Genomic DNA, 19,685 nt, shown 5'->3' on the forward strand with positions numbered 1-19,685 from the left:
ACGCTCCTTTCGTTTTTCTTCTTAGCGATCGATCGGTCGACCCGGTCGTCGCTTCCGCTTACGTAAGTACGTGGTAGGTCGGTTTTAAAGCGACTGTGTACCGCGAACCAGGCGGCTGTCGAATGAGAAAAAGTAGATTAGCCAGATAAGACGAGTGACGCGTGCAAGCAAGCAGGAGAAAGGTAATCGGCCGCGTCATCGATGAAATTAAAAAGCCGTTAGACGATGTTTCTTAGGATCTGGTTGATACGGAATGGGCAAGGGCGTGGATGACGAATTGGAGGCAGGCCGGTCGACGTTAACGCGCGATTAAAGATTAAAGTATGAGAAACGCGGCCACGCTGGATATACGTTGTAAGCAGGTGGAGTGTTCCTGATGGTGGAAAAAGGTCGGTAGGGCAGTAGCGGGCAGAAAAGAATTTATCGCACGGTATACTAAAACGTTCCTCGCGGCTAGCCACGGGGAGAACCCTTTGCTCTATCCGGAGAAAAAGTTTCTCCAAACGAGCGAGAGATTCCGGAAGAAAGTTGCTCGCTCGAACGAGTTAAGCGTTTCGGCCACGCTTCCTGGATAATAACGAAACGACCATCCGGAGAGAATTCATTGGCATTCGAAATGCCGGTTACACGCGCTATTTATGCAAACAGTGGTTTGTACCGTACATCGCTGTGTAGAGGGTCAGCTTGGCTAGTGCTCGCGATATTCGACTGCAGATTCGGAAGGGCCGCGAGCTGCAAGCCACGGATTCGATATTTACCGGAGAAGTTTTCAGTTGGACTTTGAAAATCGCGGTTCTGCGAGTTACGGGACGAAAAATTAGGGAAAACGACGCAGTGCGCCAACTACCGGGTGCCGGCTTTAATCCACACGATGTAATTCCGAGATTAACTGTGCGTGTACGTTGGATTTCGTAGCTCGCGCGGCGACGATATTATTCCGCTGCCCTTCCATATCTGTATAATGACAGAAGTCTCTGTTCGCCCTGGACGAAACACGTCTCACGGTACCACGTCGTCGATGGGAAATTTTAATCCGGATAAAAGACCTGTCTGCTGGCCCCTGTCCGCCGGTTCAACGACTCTTCCTCGAGCTGTTTTTTCGTGGATTGCTATTATTAACTGCTTTATCGGGCGTGTCTCGTACATTTCGCCGTCCAACTAGCGTCTTTTTCCAGCGCCTCGCACCCACGCTCCCTCGCATCAACCAAACATCTACGATGCTCGGCGAGGAAAAACGAAGGGCGAACGAGAATTACGGTTCCCCTGCGAGTTTGCCGAAAGGTCGAATTTTTATTCGGAACGGTCACCGAGCGAGAAAGAATTATAGTTGGGATACCGAGGGATGACGCGCGAGCTCATTGGCGAGGTAGAGGGGAAACGCGGGACGGGAATTTTTTACGAGAACGACGCGACGTTTCGATTGCGAGAAAAGTCGGGAAGGAAAAGTAACTGCGGCAGGAACAAAGAGAACGGTAAACTGCGTGTGCGTCACCTTATTCCACGGTTTCGCTCGTCCGCTCGAGTATTTTAATTGAACGGTGTACGAACGCTAATCAAGTTTCTCCGGCCGCTGGATAATATTGATTTTCCCTTCGTTCGTTGAAAATTCAACTCTCTACCGACCTCTCTCCGTTTGCCTCGTTCGCTCGCGCTGACCTTTTCCTCTCGCTCGTCGCTCGAAATTCTCGTTGCTCGTTGCCAACGCAAAACCGAAAAGTTTTCGCGGAAAAAATGCAGAAAAAAAATGCAAAAAAAAAAAATAAAAAGCGCGCTCCATTGCGACGATGAATTTCTGTTTTTGCCGTGAAATAATTGCTACATCGTTACTACTTTCAGCCAAACGATCATCGAGAGCCTCCATAGCGACTAGCGCGCGTTGTCGAGTACCATCCGTGATTTTCATCGAGCCGGCGTCGTTTCACGGGTATCTAACGTCGGACAGTTTTCTAATCGTAAAATGCATCGCAGCGGGAAAGGAAGAAGAGGCAAAGAGCGAATAGACCGACGACTCCTGATCTCCTCTGCTTTCCCGTTGCAACTTCCGCTTTGTCTCGATGGTGACGCGGTAAAATGCATCGAGAAAGAAAGACAGTTGGACGACGAAGTGGTGTGCTAGATGAATCGGCGGCGGTGTAAAGCGGGACAGAGGGAACGACGGAAAATTTATGGGCTGGAGCGTGGCGGGTCGGTCGGATATACCTACGTGGCGCGCGAGATTAATATTACTTTATGAATCCTAAGAAGCTTATGAAAACCCTGTCAAGTTAATAAATCGATAAAGTTTTCCCACTTTATCGGACGCTCGTGTACGCGAGTCGCTGCGACTGGTCCCAAGAGCAAGAGAGCGCGCGCGTACGTGTGTTTGCGGCGATAGAGAAGGCCAAGGAGAAAAATTGAGAGCGGAAGGAGAGATAGGAAGAGAGAGAGAGAGAGAGAGAGAGAGACAGAGAAGCAGGGCGTCGTTCCAGCGCGACACCGTCGTTCGAATAATCGACGAAATAAAACGGTTCTAGCGTCTTCGCGGTTGGCTTATTGCCCTGCTCTCGCCGCGGTCTGGAAGACGTCGCGTCCCCGTCTTCTTCCTTCTCCTCCTCCTCTTCCGTCAGGCTTTAGGAAAGTAAAATTGATTTTTACGATTCGCCCGTTCACGATCGTTGGAAATCTGGCCCCTCGTTCTCCCAGACGATCCCGAAGTGGATAATGATTTTTTAACGAGGATCTGATGTCGCCGCCCTAAAACAACGCCGGATTATTCTTCCGATCGGGGCTGCTCGACGAGCGGCTTTCAGTCGATTTTTCCAGGCCAACCATCGGCTCCGCTTACCCTGTTCATTTTTTATTCCACTGCAGATAGAGAGAGCGCTGTCTATATATTTTATCGTAGCTCGGTCCATTGTACCGATTCGGCCGGTTATCGCGTTCGTTTATTCATAAGAGAACTTTACGAGCGCCGTTTGCCGCCGGCGTACATAACCATGGTAACAACGTTGTAATACGCGCGCGTTCTAATTGCAGCGCCAAACTTTGTCAGCTCCATGGCCCAGGGAGACTTCGTCTACTTCTTCTTCCGGGAGACCGCCGTGGAATATATCAATTGCGGCAAGGTAAGTGGTCTTGCCATCGCTTTGATCGCGGTCGATCGATTACGCTGGTTCAGCGACGTTCCACAGGCGTCCGAGTCTCTCGAATGAAATTCCTCCGCGAGCTGTAATCGATGAAAATTTTCACGACGATCGTCTAGAGCAGAATTTTTTCTCGAACGGCGCGGGATATTTGTGACCGCGTGGCACGTCCTCCGCGCTCGAATTTATCGGCAAAAGCAGCAACGTGAAACTTCTCTCGCGACTCGATCGCGTACAATTTGGCGAGGACGTGGCTGCATCGATGCATCCGACCGGTCGAGCGTTATCGGTTCTCGATTTTATCGAGCAGCTTGACCGCCGAGACAAGAAACGCGACGACCATTTACACGTTTATTCTCTTCTCCTTTGCAGACCGTCTATTCTCGCGTGGCGAGAGTCTGTAAATACGATCGAGGTGGTCCGCATCGATATCGCAATAGGTGGACCTCGTTCCTAAAGTCCCGTCTCAATTGTTCCGTCACCGGAGACTTTCCTTTCTACTTCAACGAGATACGTAAGTACAAGCTTCTGGCACGGTTAACGCGATCGATCTTGGTCCATCGTGCTCACGGACGAACATTGCACGCGGCTTCGACCTCGAGATCGGTATCGAGGCACCCGAGATACCTCGTTCGATCGGACGTCAACCGCGACGTCGTTGACTTTAAACGGCGGTACTTAGACGCCGGAAAGGTGGAGAAATAAATTTTCGATAGGATTCGCTGGCACGCTCGTAAACCTGCGCGGATGCGGCCGAGGTCGCGCGAACAAAGAACCATGGAATTACAGCGCGCGTTATTTGCAGAATCAACGACGGAACTGATATCGGGTCAGTACGGCAATAAGTCGGCGCAGCTGATTTACGGCACGTTCACTACCCCAGTGAACAGCATCAGCGGCTCGGCCGTCTGCGCCTTTTCCTTGCAAGACGTCACCGACACGTTCAAGGGTAACTTCAAGGAACAGAGCGCCATCAATTCGAACTGGCTGCCGGTTCAGAGTACCAAGGTTCCGGACCCGAGGCCCGGCCAGTGCGTCAACGATTCCCGATCTCTGCCCGATCTGACCCTCAATTTTATCAACACGCACTCCCTCATGGACGAGCTGGTGCCGAGCTTCTTCGGTCAGCCTATCGTCATACGCACCAGTTTCCAGTAAGTCGGAAATCCTCGGTCGTCGATAAAAGTCGACGAAGGAGTATGGTCGCGCTAACGGATTTCTCTTCCATTCGCGCAGTTACAGATTCACGCAGATCGCCGTGGATCCCCAGGTGAAGACTCCCGGCGGTAAGACGTACGACGTGTTGTTCATCGGTACGGACAATGGAAAGGTGATCAAGGCGGTGAACGCCGAGTCGGCGGACACACACCTGAAGGTCAGCCCTGTGGTGATCGAGGAGATCCAGGCGTTCCCGTCAACGGTGCCGGTGCGCGGCATCAAAGTGGTGAGAGCCTCGCAGGCCGGCGACGGCCTCGAGGACGGCAGGCTGGTCGTGATCGCCGATAGCCAAGTTCAGGCGCTCAGGCTACACCGGTGCTACAGCGATAGGATCTTGTCGTGCGGCGAGTGCGTGGCCCTGCAGGATCCGTATTGCGCCTGGGACAAGGTCGAGGGCAAATGCCGAGCGCTGGTCGGGCCAGCGGCCACCGATGCGAGCAGATTTCTGCAGAGCGTGGCGACCGGGCTGCACGCCTCGTGTCCACCGAGCAAAACTTCGAACAAGGACGCGAGCAGCGTCGGCGCCATCTCCGCCAACCAGAACAAATTCCCGCAGGACTCGATGATACCGAATAAGGAGGGTCAAGGCGGGGAGATCATCAATATCATGCAGGACGAGGAACAGGATAATTCGGGTAGGAGCTGTTTCCAGAAGATGAGACGAGTTCAACGTCCGGATCCGTCCCATTTTCTCACGATCGTATCGCCGCAGGTCCCGAGGTATCGGCGGCAGACTCCCCACCGCCGCAGTATTCCGTGGAGACCCTGGTGATGGCCGTGGTAGCCGGCGCGTTGGCAGCTCTGTTGGTCGGCTTCGTCGCAGGCTACCTGTGCGGCAGGAAATGTAGAAAAGACGAGGACGATAATCTGCCGTATCCGGACACGGAGTACGAGTACTTCGAGCAACGTCAAAACGTGAACAGGTAAGCGACGAACGTCCAGCGGCGATCAGTAAACGAAGAGTACGGTGATTGGATGCGGTGTCGAGGATGCATTTCTCTTTTTTAATATCGCAGCAGGCTAGCGCCGGAGCCGAAACTACTGCCCCAGGAGGAAGTGACTTACGCGGAACCGGTGCTGGTTCCGCAGCCTCCGAAGCTTCATTCGCCGAAAGGGACGATGCGAAAGCCGCCACCAACCCCGACGGAAACGCTGTTCCAGTTCCCAGACGGATATGGTTTCCGCGGGCCGAGGGACAACTTTGGGACCCTACGATCCCACCAGGGTGACGCGTATCGACGCAACGATGGGTTCGCGACCACCCGCAGCGTGAAGAAGGTTTATCTCTGAGAAACGAGCGAGGAGGGAGGTGGCCGTCACCGGAGCTTAGGACGGCCAGCGCGCAATCGGCACAACGCGACCACAGCGGCCAGGAGTAGTCGCGCTGTGACGTCTGGGGGACAGTCGAATCGCGAACTCGCGGGCCCGAGGGCGCTTGAATCGCCTTCGCCACCCTCGAGCGTCTCGTCTAGTTCCCCGTCTCCTCCCTCCTCGTCACCCTCGCCGACCCTCGTACCGATCGCCATGAGCGGTGGTTCGCCACCACCGCCGACGCCGCCCTGCAGCTACATCTATCGATCATAGTCGTCGTCGTCGTCGGCGTCGGCTTCCTCGCCGCCGCCGTCGTACTCTGCTTCTTGTTACGCGACGCCAGCAGCAGGGACACCGTTCTACAGTCCCGCTGCGCGTTCCGATCCTGTATAGTAGCGTGCGAGCGCTCACTTTCCCTGTTTTCGTTTCCTTTCGTTGCGCGTTCCTTGCGTTTTCGCTTGATCCTCGGTTGCCTTTCAGTCCGTCGGAATCGCCGATACGGGCATCGGTCGAGTCTACTACCGAGTATCATGTGGTCGTCCGACGACGATTCTTCTCTAGGGAAAGGACTGCTCCGGCAAGCCGGCCGTGTCGATCGAGCTCGGTAATCAGGCTCGATCGTGCTAGATGGTGCATTGAGTCGTTCGCAATGGAACGTCGCGATCTCCGCCGTTTTATCGATCGATTCCCGAAAACCCACGCGTAGTATTATGGCAAAGGTTACTTCTCGTGAAGTCAATTAAAAGAGACTATCGTCGGACTCGACTTGCGATTTTTCTAATGTTGTAATATTTAACGCGAGTGTTTGACAGTGCCATAATTGTTCGCGTAATACTACCGCGTGCCTCGAAACTAAGGGATGCCAGCGCGAAACGCGCCACGCTCGTTTCGTCTCTGTCCCATTCGATAGAGGGACGAACGATCGGACTCTCTCGATTCGATGGTGGACAGGAAGCAGAGGGAGGGAATGAAACGAAGAAAAGGGAATATATGACGTTGGACTTTAGTCGTCACGGCATCGTGCCATAAACGTTGGATCGTTTGCCGTAAAATCGCGGAGATCGCCACGTCGCCTTTACGATGCGTCGGTTAATCGGCAGACTCTCTTTAAGCGACTGATAGTTTGGCGAAACGGAGTTATCGCCGAGAGATTACCACGGCCGATTTCTAATTTTATCGTACGTTTCGAAAACGCGCGTTTCACCACCTGCACACATACGTAATACAGAGAGCAAATGGGAATAGCTAGAGACAGAGCTAGAGAAGAACAAGTATGCGTGAGAGGTGTCTAAAATTTAACAGAGAGAAAGAAGTTAAAGAGGGAAGGTAGAGGGAGAGAGCTAGCCATGGAGAGAGGAAACGAAAGAGACATAGAACTTGTATGTAAATAATACACGTATATAGAAAGAGAAGAAACAAATAACATATACGAAGAAGTTTAAGAGTTCTATGAGCTGCAGATGCGGAAAGGGAGAAACGAGAATCAGTCCATCTAGAACTTGGGCCCGATGATACACGTAGACATCTATCTTAAAGTGCTTCTTATTTCAGTGTGTTTAGAAGTAACGCGTATGTGATATATATTATATGACGAGGTGTTTTCTAGAAGTTGAGAGAAAGGAGGAGAGAAAGCGAAAGAGCGAGAGCGACGGAGTAGGTGCGATGGACGCGGCGATGAACTCGACGATCCTTTGTTCACAAGAATTCACCGCTGCGCTTTCACCAACAATCTGTCGAGCGTTTTCGCGAAAAATTTGTAAAATTTTTCCATCGAGTTTTGTCCGACGCTTTTACCTTCGTTGTATTCGTTCCTCTTTCTTCCTTTGCGTTTCCGTCTCGTCCCCGATCGTCGGGTATAACACCGATTCTGTGAACAATCGAGCGAGAGTGTCACGCCGCCTTCGTTCGTTTTTTCGTTGTTTTCTTTGTTCTTGTTCGACACGCACACTATCACACCAAGTACACAGGACAACGGACTAGCGCGTTTGTTACGGCGTTTTTCTTATCGCCGATCCGTATCGGTCAGCAATCCGATCGATCGGCTGGTCTTTTTCGATTGAGAAACGAAGGCTCGCCCGACACACGCCCCCTAAAACGGTAAGACTGATAAGACTCCTTGGCCGGGCGGGCCCCTCCATCCGTTTATCGTTGTTAGAGTACCGTTAGATCGGCATCGACCAACACGGTTTCCTTTGTCGACAGTACAAATTTTCATCGCGTTTCGTACACGATATACGTTGGTCTTGTTTCACGAGCAGGCAACGCGGGCGCCCCGCCACTTCTTTCCCTATGCTTGAAAACAAAAAAAAGAAAAAAAAATCAACGCAAAGGCCTGTGCGGTTTATACACGTTCCTGGCAAAATACTGTCGTTTGCATGCGTCCGAGAACCTTGCGAAAAGGAGGAGGATACAGGGCGCTGAGCATCCTGCGCGTGAAACGACAGGACACGCTGACAAGAAAAAGGGGACTCGATTCACACACTCATACATTACATACACATGCGCGCGCGCGCGCACACACACACACACACGACACGTAATACACGCGTATACATAAATACACAATCAGACGCGCGCGCACGTTGACGCAGAGCGCGGACAGCCGCGCGTTTCAAAGCTGCCATGTATTATCGACCCGACACTTCTCGTCGTTGCAAAATATCTAATTGTACCTCCGGTGTAGGTAGCGTATTTTTAACGGCTTGTTTTCACTTGGGTCGGTCGGAGGGGAGCGGACGTTTTCTAAGTTTGATACGATATTAAACGAGTTCGCGCTTTATCCGTTTAAGGTTCTACTAAATCTCTCCTAGTGTGATCCTTTTCGCGAATGGAAGACTCAGGCACGATACCAAAGATTATTACTTATAACTAAGCATACTAACTCAACCGTTGCTCTTTGCGATGGTGATTGAACGTTAGAGGCGCACAAAATAACAAAAAGAAAAAATATGAAAGGAAGTAACGTTTTAGGGATTGCTGACCCCTCGCACAAAATCGGACGCTCCCGAAGTTAACGTTCGAAAGCAACGCGCTCGAATAATCTCGAACCGAACGGATGGTTCATCTTTTTTTTTTTTTTTTTTTTCTTTTAGCCTTCTTTCGTCCCTCCTTTCGACGCGCGCGCTAACGTTCGTTTACTGATTTTTCTACCAACCGTTAGCGAATCGCAACGATTCCTTCCTCCGTTGACTTCGTTGCCGCACGTTATGTGTTCATTGCGAGACTACGAAACCCAATCGGTAGCGTCGTTTTACAAACGCTGTGGCGTTTCGCGCGTCGCTCGAATCACGATATTTCGATTCGATTTCTCGATTGAAAGAGGGGCGAAAGAAGGGTTCGTCGAGTTTTTCAACGACGGCGTTGACGATCCAGCAATCGGGGGACACACCGAGATCACGATTCGAAGAAGGCGAAGGGAGAAAACGATCGAATCGCGCACGACGTTGGAATCAAGTAATGCATGAAAGGATGCGAGAGGAGAGAAAGCGTCGCGATCGTTGCACGTTCGGAGATATTTTTCGTGACGGGGATACCGAGTTAGCAGCGTGATGAAACAATAAGAGGAAAATGGCAGGGATAATCGAAGGAGGGGGAGAGAAAGAGAGATTGAAATCAGAATTTTATGATATTCTTAACGATATTATAATCGAACGTTGATACTTGTAATAAGAGTTAAAGGGACAAAAATAGGGAGGGAGACGTTAACAGAGATTCGTGTTAAACGTGTTCAAAGGAACTCGCGCGTTCGTGTTGTTTAAGCCAATAAGGAACGGATTCCATCCAAGATAAAAAAAAAAAAGAAAAAACAAACAAAAAGGAAGATTGATCGGCGATGTCGCTTGTTGCGTGAACGACGTTTCTTTTTCTTTCTTCAGCCATGTTAATCGAGTTTTCTTCGTTCGAAAACGTGAAAAGCGGATACGCGAGCGATAGAAACATAGGAGTTTGGTGAAAATTTGCGTTGCCAACGCGTGGCGGCAGGCGGGACGCGATAATTTCATGCATTATTGTATTTCAATCGCTTAACGAATTCCAGCATTTCCATATTTTCTATTCCTGTTTCTTTCTCTTTCTCCTTTTTTTATATTCCTTTTTACTCTTCTTTTATATACGCGTACGTTTTGTATTTAACGGGAAAGCGAAAAACGGAATGGGAATAAGGAGAAAAGAAAGAAGAAAGATAAGGTAGGACGGTGGATGGAGATAACGAGAGAATGCGCGTGTGCTTGATCGTGAAAAGTTTAGCCAGTTATTACGATTATAAACGGAGAAAATAATTAGGTAGACATACGGGGTCTTCTCGTTAAAGAAGAAGCGCTCCGATTAGATGATCACAGCATGTATGAAACAAGAGTTTGACGATGAAAGCTTAGACATAAGTAGAGGATTAGCGTACGGTATTTATATATATATATAATATATATGTATATATATATATAAATAAATATAAATATAAATAAAAAATATATATATAGAACGCTTGAAACGTATATTAATATTATAACTTTTTATAAATATATTTTTCCGTCGAAGTCTAGCCTAGTTGGATACATACACGGTTATTAACGACTATTAATTTATCCGATCTGATTACTATATCGAGGATCTAGCGTTAATTCGAACATTTTAGACGTCATAGTTTTACATGATAGACGAAGTTGTACGAATTGTAAGTGGCTCGAAGGGAGATTCAAGGATGGCAGGTGGAGCCGGAGAATGAAATGAAGAAATACATTAGTACCTAACGTTATGAAATTTAACTACTAGCGTTGAGCCACTCATGGAAGGGTCGCTCAGCCGCTTCTCGATCATCCCATCGATGGACGTTACCACGCGAAACTTCGTCGACGTTCGCGCTCGACGTTGACCTTTCCTCCCCGAGTATCCGTTGGACGTCGGCGAACGCCGATGAAATTGTTCGCTCGCCTAGGAAAATCGATCGACGTGAGTGGCCGCGAAGCGACCAGTCGCCCTTTCTCGTGCTTTGTAATTAAGAAACAAAAGAGTGCGAAAGATAAAGACAGGAGAGTCGGAGAGTTAAAGTTAGCGAGTGAGAGCGACTAAAAGTGTGCGAGCGAAAGTGTGTCGAGAGAACCAGGAGGAACGAGTACGTTCATAATACACGTATACATAGACTTGCATATACACGAATCCTTCGTTTCGTTTCTATTCTTCGGTTCCCTTTTGATTTTTCCAAAGAGAGAGAGCGAACGAAAGAGAGATGCAGCGTGTGCGTGAGAAGGGCGCAAGGAGAACGTGAGAAAAGGGTGAGAGAGTATGAGAACGAGAGCCCGGCACCAAGAATGCCCGGAATCCTCCTCTCCCCCCAACCCCCTGACAAAAAAAAAAAAGAAAATTGTAACGCGGCACGGGCTCTCGTTTTACGCGTACTGGTACACCAGCGAGCACTAATTACCACATTGTAACGCTAATTAACGATTACCGATAACTACCAAGTAATAATCATACTGTTAACTAAAGTAACGAACGCGATCGCGATACTAGAGGATTTCTAAACGGCGAACAAGATGAACACTATAGTATTTATCAACGATAAAGTAACGAGAACGTAACACGTATTTTGCTTCTTCCTAATACAGTGCCGTTTACGCTATTTTTTACTGTAACTGATAGAGAAATTCGGCCAAGGATGTGGCGCGCGATATTTCGGGGGCGAGCGTGCGGCCACTCTTTCAACAAATATTCGCGAGATCGTGCGATTCGTCAAGAGCAAGAGAGAGAGAGAGAGAGAGAGAGAGAGAGAACGAAACCAGAGTGAAAGGGAACGAATCGAGTTTCTATTTAGTCGGCTATCGTAAAAACGTGATGGTCGTGAAATCGTGACTCTGGATCGTTTTAACGGCGCGCGCGAACCCCTGACACACGGACTCTCGTCGTCTGCGGGGCGAATACGGAACCGATTAGTCGACGCGACACAAACCCTTTGCGCGCCACCGCGATTCCTCGGGGCGTTTGTAAAGATCGCCGATTCGTACAAGCTTCGACCTTGTCCAAGCATCGTCGTTTCGATCAATCGTTCGCGCATTTTCCCCGTTGATCGCCCTGGCAGTCGCGCAATCCGCGTCTCGACAAGTTTCTGCCGTGTAAAACGCGTATGGGTGCATCCACTGTCAATTACAACGGAATCAACGGCATAATTTTCAGTCGTTCTATATCGCATGCTTTCAAACTCCTCTCGTCTGTGACCTCTTCTTCCCGATCTTTTTCATCACGCAGAAACGGGCTACAAACCGCGTCTACAGCGGCAGAAACTCGCGGACGTAGATGAGTCCTCCTCTGCTTTGGAAAAGCGTTTCGCTGTCACGGGCTGTTCCAGTTTTACAAGTCGCGCGCGCAAATTTTATAGGCCCAGAGTCACGAACGTGGGGTAAACAAATAAAAATGATAGGGCAGGGGGCCTTTGACTTAATTAACGCGCGTGATCGCCTGTCTCGCAGTAATTTATTAGTGAGAATGCCGTTCGAAACCGATCGACGAGAGGGTGAAAAAGAATGAGAATGCGTGCGTGAGTGAGAGAGAGAGAGAGAGAGAGAGAGAGAGAGAGAGAGAGAGAGAGAGAGTTGTACGCGTACGTGTGCGAAAAAGCATGAGGAGAGAACGAGAGTAGTGAAAATTTTTTGGCGCTACGTTTCGATGGCGCGAGAAATTCCATTTGTTCACGCGACTACCCGCCATGGATTCCGCCGTGGAGCCGTTCGCGGGCAGCCGTACCGATTTTAAAAGAGTACAGTACCGGAGGAATGAATAATAATTAATAATAATATTAATAATACTAATAATAACGATATTGCATTAATACCGAAGGTATATTATTGCCGATAATTATATTGTAACGATACGAGAATGATATTATATATAATACTCTTTATAAACGCAGGCAGGAGATGATTATGTAACGCGGTGAAGTACCGAGGATTATAGAGGGTGAACCGTGAACGAGAAAAAGAGAGGAAAAATGCAGGCGCGAGATCGAGAGAATGAGACGGACGAATGGGAGGGAGAAACTGGGAGAGAGATTGCGACCAGACGAGAGAAAGAGAGAGAGAGAGAGAGAGAGGGAGGAAAATGAAAGAACGACAGGTGTAGTCTTTTTCGCAGTAGGCTGATGGTAGAGACACGGCACGTCTAATATTAACAAACAAAAAAAAAATATAATTAAAAAAGTAAAGTAAAAAATATCATAAAGCGAAAAAAGATACAGTAGTAATTTACTATCGGCTGACACGTAGTGTGAATGCTGACATAGGAGAAGCATGCTGGCAACGAGTGCTTTTGTGGATTCCGAGAGATGGATGTTTGAGAAGAAAACAAGGTCGGCTCGCTTTCGTCGTCTTTCTTCCGTAAAAACGATAAGCGCGTCGGCAACGAGATGCATCCGATAGTTACGACGTACAATTGCCACATTGTCGATTCGCCGATGTAATTAAGAAAAAGAGAGATCCGCGTTGGTATCGATGGCATCGTCGACGACACGACGAAATCGTTACCCTTAGCCTCGTTACGTCTAGCGACAAAGAACGCGATCGATACCGGCGAAGATCTCGCAACGTCTCTCGCTTTCCTGGAAACGAGAGATCCGGCGACAGTGGCGCAAGGAGCACAAACGAAGACGCGATGGAAAGAGGATTCGCTGCCATTACCGTATTGCGTCTGTTATGCCTGACATAGTTTGCTATTAAGAAAAAGAGAAGGCAAGGTATTCGTGGTTGAAGGAGCTTACAGAAAGCGTAGAGCGGCGAGCTTTCGAACGGAAGAGAGCGCGCCGAAGGGAAAAGAAACGCGAAGAACGGGAATAAGGAGGAGGAGATTGGCGAAGGCGAGCCAAAGAGGAAGATGGAGCAGCGGGATTGCGAAGAAACGAAAGAGTACGAGGAATATTGCGAAAGAGGAAGTGAGAGAATGAGAGAATGCTAGAATAAGAGGATGGCGAGCTAGGGGGAGAAAATGAAGAGGAGCGATTGTAGATTCGGAAAGTCACTTAGCCAGCAGACTGCTGTTCATAGTGCCCTGTTATAGTGGGTTCCCTAGGCAGAGCGGCAGAGACGCGATTAAAAAGCGAAAACAAGAGAGGCGGACAAGAGGAGAGAGGCAGGAGAGAATCAAGTTGTCGGTGAAGAGCGCGTGGAAGAGGGCGAGGAACGAAACGTCGGGAATCGGATGAATTGCGCGTGGCCCCGACCAGCGAATACGCGGACGCCAGATTCTTTTCTTTTTTTTTTTTTTTTTACTGTTATTTTTCTTAACAATCGCGTGGGAATTTCGATCGAGGAGAAACGCGATCGTGACAACGACTACGTAGATTAATCGTGACAAACGCTCCGATGTCGCGATCGATATCCCTTGCTCGTGCCGTGGATCGATCCGACCTTTTTGCCCATCGAATCTCTGACGTCAGATATTTTCTCCCTTTGCAGTGGCGTTTCGAAAAGGTTGTTGGCGGAATCGTCGTGCCGCTCGATGCTCGAAAACAATGCGCAACCTCGTTTACGAGCGATATCGTGCCAAGAGGTGCGATATCATCGATTACCATTACCGCAACCGACTTTAGCATACCGTACCGTTAGCCGTTATCACCGCTCTCGCGTTCAAAGAGACGAAGCTCGTCGTTGGATCGTTGTATTCGATGATCGATCGGTGGCACGGGATCCGCGCGTCCGTATACTATTCGCGAATCGATCACGAACGAGGAAGGTATTGAAATCGTCGACGAAACATTCTACGAGTCTCTCGAGGCTAATGATGTTTTGAAGAAAGGAATCGTAGCTTGGTAATAACGAGGTACTCCGCTCTCTGCCCACGGGACCCTGATCTATTTTTCAGAATACGCTATTGTGATTATTACTATATGATAACATTTAAAAAAAAAAACACTAAAATCACAAAAAACACCTTGTACTATTGTTTATTATACGATTCTGACGATGATTATTTATAATGTTAATAATCTATATTAACGATAATTACCGCATTATACCATTATTATATTTAGTACTATTTAGAGAGTGAGGCTGCTACTATATTAATGAATTAAGTACTAAGTAACAGATTAAGTAATTCATTAGACTTTATATATAAATATATAAATATTACTAAACATACTCTTCGCGTCAAACTGCGTTTATCGGTTTTCTCTTCGTATACACGTTGATTTCCTATACATATATGAAATATATATATAAATATATAAATATAAATATACATAAAGTATCGAATAATCACAGTACGACTGCCTCTGACTCGATTTTCTTTTCCGGGCGCTTATTCAGTCGGCGTTACGAACGTTCTTTCGTTTCACCCATTTACATTCGACGACTACGTTATTTTATATATCGTAATAGACATAGACTGTACCACGAAATATTAAGTAAAAATAAATTTGATTAGGTAATACACCGGCGTTCCTTTTCTTCCTCATCGACCCGAGTTTCAGGTACACCGAGTTCTTTGGATTTCATGGGATATGCGAGGGTATCGAATAAAAAATAAAATCGAGATATTCCATTTTTTCTTTTTTTCTTTTTTTTTTTGTCCACCTTTATTTAATCGTAGCATATACTATGTCAAAGAGTCATAAGTACGATGTAGATAAAAAAGTACAAATATTTACAAAATACTGTAAAAAAGAAATGGATTACAAAATGCCTAGGGATATGAAACGTCGTGTAAAAATGGATCTTGAGTTCGCTGCTCGCTTACGCTTTTCTCACCGTGTATGACTAGATATTAGAAGTAATAGGTCGCTTCGTTAAAAATCACTGGCGCAGCGCTTGTTTCGCGTCGGTGTGTCGGCCGCGTCAACCCCTCGTCTTGCCACGAAATCGTTCGAAACGACCACGCATCAAACGTACAAAAGTCCCGGCGAAACCGAACCATTTATCGGTATAAATTGGGAGAGGAAAAAATGTTGCGGTCAATGACGACGACCACTGCGGATCGTTAAACGGCAGGGAAAACATTCAGGGCGAATCTTCTCGATCCGACGAGAGACAAGTCGATGGGTCGACGATCGCAGCCCCGGGAAATACGATCAGCGAATGATATGAGCATAGTTAGATCCGCGATATAACTCGACTAATTAGTCTTGCAACGATTACGAACCGCCAGTCAAGTTGCTGCAAGGTATGTTCCTAACGTACTTTATATTACAAGAATATTTCTTGACGTATACTGCGAACATTTAGGAAGCATTTGAAAATTCAGGCCGGACCTTTGCGAGCGCGTCCGCGAACACCGTTATACCGTATCGATCGACGATCGCTTGCAAACTTCTGACGATCGAAATCAGAAGCAAGAAGAACAAAGTCTCAGTCTGTGGAATATTGCGCCAGATCCAGCGGCAACTGTGCACGCGTTGAAAATGTGAAGCGATCGAAGCGAACGATCTACGACAACGCTCGGAACGCCCTTGCAAAATCGTGATTTGCATAGGCACGTGGAGCAAGGTTGCCCTTCTCGCACGATACCTTCGTTGCGACGAGGGTGCATTAAATTAGGGAATGGTCGTATTCGCTATGATTATGAGAACGTTTAACGTTACAGAGATTACTCATTGGCAGTGTTTATCTTACTGTCTCGTACATCTAGATGCGTATATGATACATTATATATTTTATATTGCGTATACGTATGCAGAGCTGAGGAATATTTTGAATACTGATCGACCCTCTCTCGTGTTTCAGCCAGCATCGTGATTATCTCGAAGAAGCTCGATAACTAGCAACAACCGAAGGTATTGTTACGACTTTAGGAGATCGCACCTCCGGTTCGGTGTTCGCATTTCCACGTTGACAGCTTTGTACGTATATATGTTTACGATTGTTTGCGCGAGCTACGATGATAATCATCGTGGTAGAATATCCGATGCGGGAATAGCACGTACCTAACACGATCGTATCGAGTATTCATGCTGAGTTGTAACCGTGACCTATAATCCCTCTATTATCCTGTACGGCTAAAAACTTGTTCGCGGTTCGTGGTTCTTTGTACCCTTCGAGTAGTTCGATCCTCGAACTCGGAATGAAAGCCGAAGATACGGAAACGCGGGCGCAACTCCCGGAAACTGAACGCCATGGGACGAAGCCGAAAAGAAGATCTCACCGCGAAACGAAACCAAAGAAACCGAAATGAAAGGAAACGGTTTCGTTGTATGAATTTCGTGACATCGACAATCGACGTATTCAGCCAAGAAAACGATGCTCCTTTCTTAATCTATTCTGCCTGCCGCCAAAGTACAAAAATGGAAAAAATGGAAAGACGATTCGCGTTATAAAATTTCTACGTGACCGTAAAATCTTCCTTTGTGATCTTTTTCTTAACAAACGGAAGGATTTTTTCCCCTTTGGAAAGGGACGAGAAACAATGAGAACGGTAGCGTCGCATCTCTCGAAAGTGTGTGCAATTCATGAAAAATGAAAACTCGAATCTCGCGATTGTACTTAACGAACGAACTTACGCTTACACCCACGGTATATACAAGGCCGTTTGCTTTATCTTCTTCGAGTCGACAGTAATCGCTCCTGGCTATTTTCTCCTTTCGTTTCTTATCATCTCGCGCGTACACGAAACGGCTCATACTCGATCGCCATCATTCGCGCGATCGTCGATATACGAACGATACACGGAACTGACCTTCTTGATCGCTTGATCCATCCTGTGTACGCACGCACACATACATATGTATATGTATATATCAAATTTGTATTACATATAATTATATATGTACGCGTCAGACGCAAGTGTACGCTATAAATAATCCTTAAGCCTTAGACCTTAACGGGATACAACGTGTAGACTTGAATTAGGCGGGATATAAAAATCGTCGTTCGTTCAATGTTGATATGGTCGTGATACTTTCTTAACATTCACACTGTAGCTTGCGATTTCTGCCGTAACGACAACATAGCGTATCTTACGAATATTCGATGTGCGGTGATCGATATACCTATCGTTACACTGATATTGAATACTAAATATTGCGTTAGTCGTATATATTGTAGCGTGTACTGGATCGTAAGTATCCTTACTTAATCCGACATTAGCAATCATTGGAGCGGATCCTTCTGTCAGAAATAAATTATATTCTTACCGATCTAATGGACGCGACAGAATACCGTAACACGAGTAATCGTCGCGGGATCGGGCGAGAATCGGGGGTCATCCGAACGCGACGAGTTCAACGGCGAGTTCGCGCGGCCATTACCCATATCGCGGTATCTCCGATTTAGAGCCTCGTGGCATTGTCGATCAATCTAGAGACAACTGTCGACGACAATTTCACCTATTTTCGAGACGACCTCGTCGAAGGTCGGTCTCTCGCGCGGGTCGTTGGCCCAACATTGAGCTTGAAGCTCCTGCAAGGCAGGCGGCGCGGCTTTGTGAGGCTTCCACGCGAGAGTTTGAGCTTTCAGCGCGGCCAACACGGACTCGTCGTTCATCTTGATGAACGGCAGCTCACCCTGGTGGAACATCTCCCAGACGAGACACGAGAACGAGTAAACGTCGCTCTTGGTCGAGTATTCGTCCTCGTAGACCGCCTCGTAGGGCAACCATCTCAGAGGGATCACTTGGTTTCGATGTTTCGTGTACTCCTGTTGATACGGTTCTTTGGTCATGCACGGCAACGAGATTTTGATCGTGAGGTTGCTAGCGATTAGACAGTTTCGGGCGGCGATATCTTTGTGAACCAGACGGCTGTCCGCGAGATGCTTCAAGCCTTTCGCCGCTTGATTCGACAGGGAGAGAATCTGCGCGACCGATAGCTGCGGTGCTCGCGGAGGCTTCGACTCGTGGGTCGGACTCGAGTTATTGTCCTTTCGCGAGGCGATCAGGAACTGCTTCAGGTCTCCCCAGTCGGTATACTCGAGAATCATGTAGTCCGGTTCCTCCTCGCGGCACAGACCGATCAGTTTCACGACGTTCTCGTGGTTCAGCTTGTGGAGAAGATCCAGGTGACGCTTAAACTCCTGGAGAGCCGTCTCGTCCTTCGTATTGATCAGACTCTTCACCATGACCAGCGTCTCTTTATCACCGTCGACTTGATACTTGGTCGAGTAGACCTCGCCGAATTCACCGCGACCCAGTGGTTTCAGTTCCTTCAAATTGGTACGCGACGCGGCGATCTTATCGTAATTCGACTTGGATTTCTTCGACTGGTTGCTGCTCTGACTCTGAGCGGTATCCGCGCCGTCGCTTTTGTTGTGGGAATCGCGGTTCTCCTTTTTCCTACCGGTCGAGTTCACCTTGCTGTTGCTGGTCTCTTTTAGCTCGGTCTGTTCCTCTTGGACCTCTCCGTTCTCCAGTTTTTCTGCGCGATTGAAATCGGATTATTCACGTGCACACACACTTACAACGGCGCGAAGTCTGAAACGCTTTCGTCGAGCGATCGAAGGAGATAGATACCTTCTGCCTGTTCTTGGAGATACTGCTGCTTCCTACGACGTCGACGGTAACGACAGTAGAGCATGAGACCCACGACCAACACCATATACGCCGCGGCCGCGCTTAGAGTGATCATAACCGTCTTCGTCATCATCGATCCGTCGTCTCCCACTTCCAAATCCACGTCGAATCTGTACGTGTCGCCGGCTGCAAGCAAACCGTACACCGTCTTCGTATCACCGCGGAAATTCTCGTTGAAAACGCCAAAGAAAAGAAAAAATGCCAGACCACGAACAAGATACTTACCTTTCACGTTCAACTGAACCTCTTCCCGCTTCAAACCTCCGCTGTTGCCCGCCGTGCATCCGTACTTCCCTTCGTCGCTCATGTACACTTCCTTTATGTACAAACTTCCGTTTCCGAGTACCTCGAAGCGGGAATTGTTCAGATTGTTCATTCGAGAATCCCGGTCCCACTGGATGGTCGGCTTGGGATCGCCTTCGGCCGCACAGTGCAGCATCACCGGATACCCCTCGATCGCCTCCGTCGGATTCTGCGGCTGGATGGTGAACTTCGGCGCGACTGTAACAAGCAACAAGCGCGTGATAGGAACGCTCGCGACGAACCGGATCGCGA

General features: G+C 48.1%; 2 protein-coding genes across 2 annotated transcripts in view; one reads left to right on the top strand and one right to left on the bottom strand.

The window, feature by feature from the left end:
- Positions 1–15,062, top strand: part of Sema1a (semaphorin 1a) — a 147,678-nt gene extending 132,616 nt beyond the window's left edge. Inside the window, exons 5-10 of the mRNA XM_033327614.2 lie at positions 3,016–3,104; positions 3,495–3,636; positions 3,928–4,276; positions 4,359–4,975; positions 5,053–5,263; positions 5,357–15,062. Of these exons, the coding sequence (XP_033183505.1) occupies positions 3,016–3,104; positions 3,495–3,636; positions 3,928–4,276; positions 4,359–4,975; positions 5,053–5,263; positions 5,357–5,630 (1,682 nt within the window). The 3' untranslated portion in view covers positions 5,631–15,062. The remainder of the gene's footprint in view (positions 1–3,015; positions 3,105–3,494; positions 3,637–3,927; positions 4,277–4,358; positions 4,976–5,052; positions 5,264–5,356) is intronic.
- A 104-nt stretch (positions 15,063–15,166) lies between these two features.
- Positions 15,167–19,685, bottom strand: part of LOC117154140 (tyrosine-protein kinase-like otk) — a 36,712-nt gene continuing 32,193 nt past the window's right edge. Inside the window, exons 7-9 of the mRNA XM_033328844.2 lie at positions 19,356–19,631; positions 19,071–19,256; positions 15,167–18,975 (exon numbers count right to left, since the gene is read on the bottom strand). Coding sequence (XP_033184735.2) covers positions 17,921–18,975; positions 19,071–19,256; positions 19,356–19,631 — 1,517 coding nt within the window. The 3' untranslated portion in view covers positions 15,167–17,920. The remainder of the gene's footprint in view (positions 18,976–19,070; positions 19,257–19,355; positions 19,632–19,685) is intronic.

The sequence above is a fragment of the Bombus vancouverensis genome, chromosome 7 (assembly GCF_051014615.1).
Source record: "Bombus vancouverensis nearcticus chromosome 7, iyBomVanc1_principal, whole genome shotgun sequence".
NCBI lineage: Eukaryota > Metazoa > Arthropoda > Insecta > Hymenoptera > Apidae > Bombus > Bombus vancouverensis.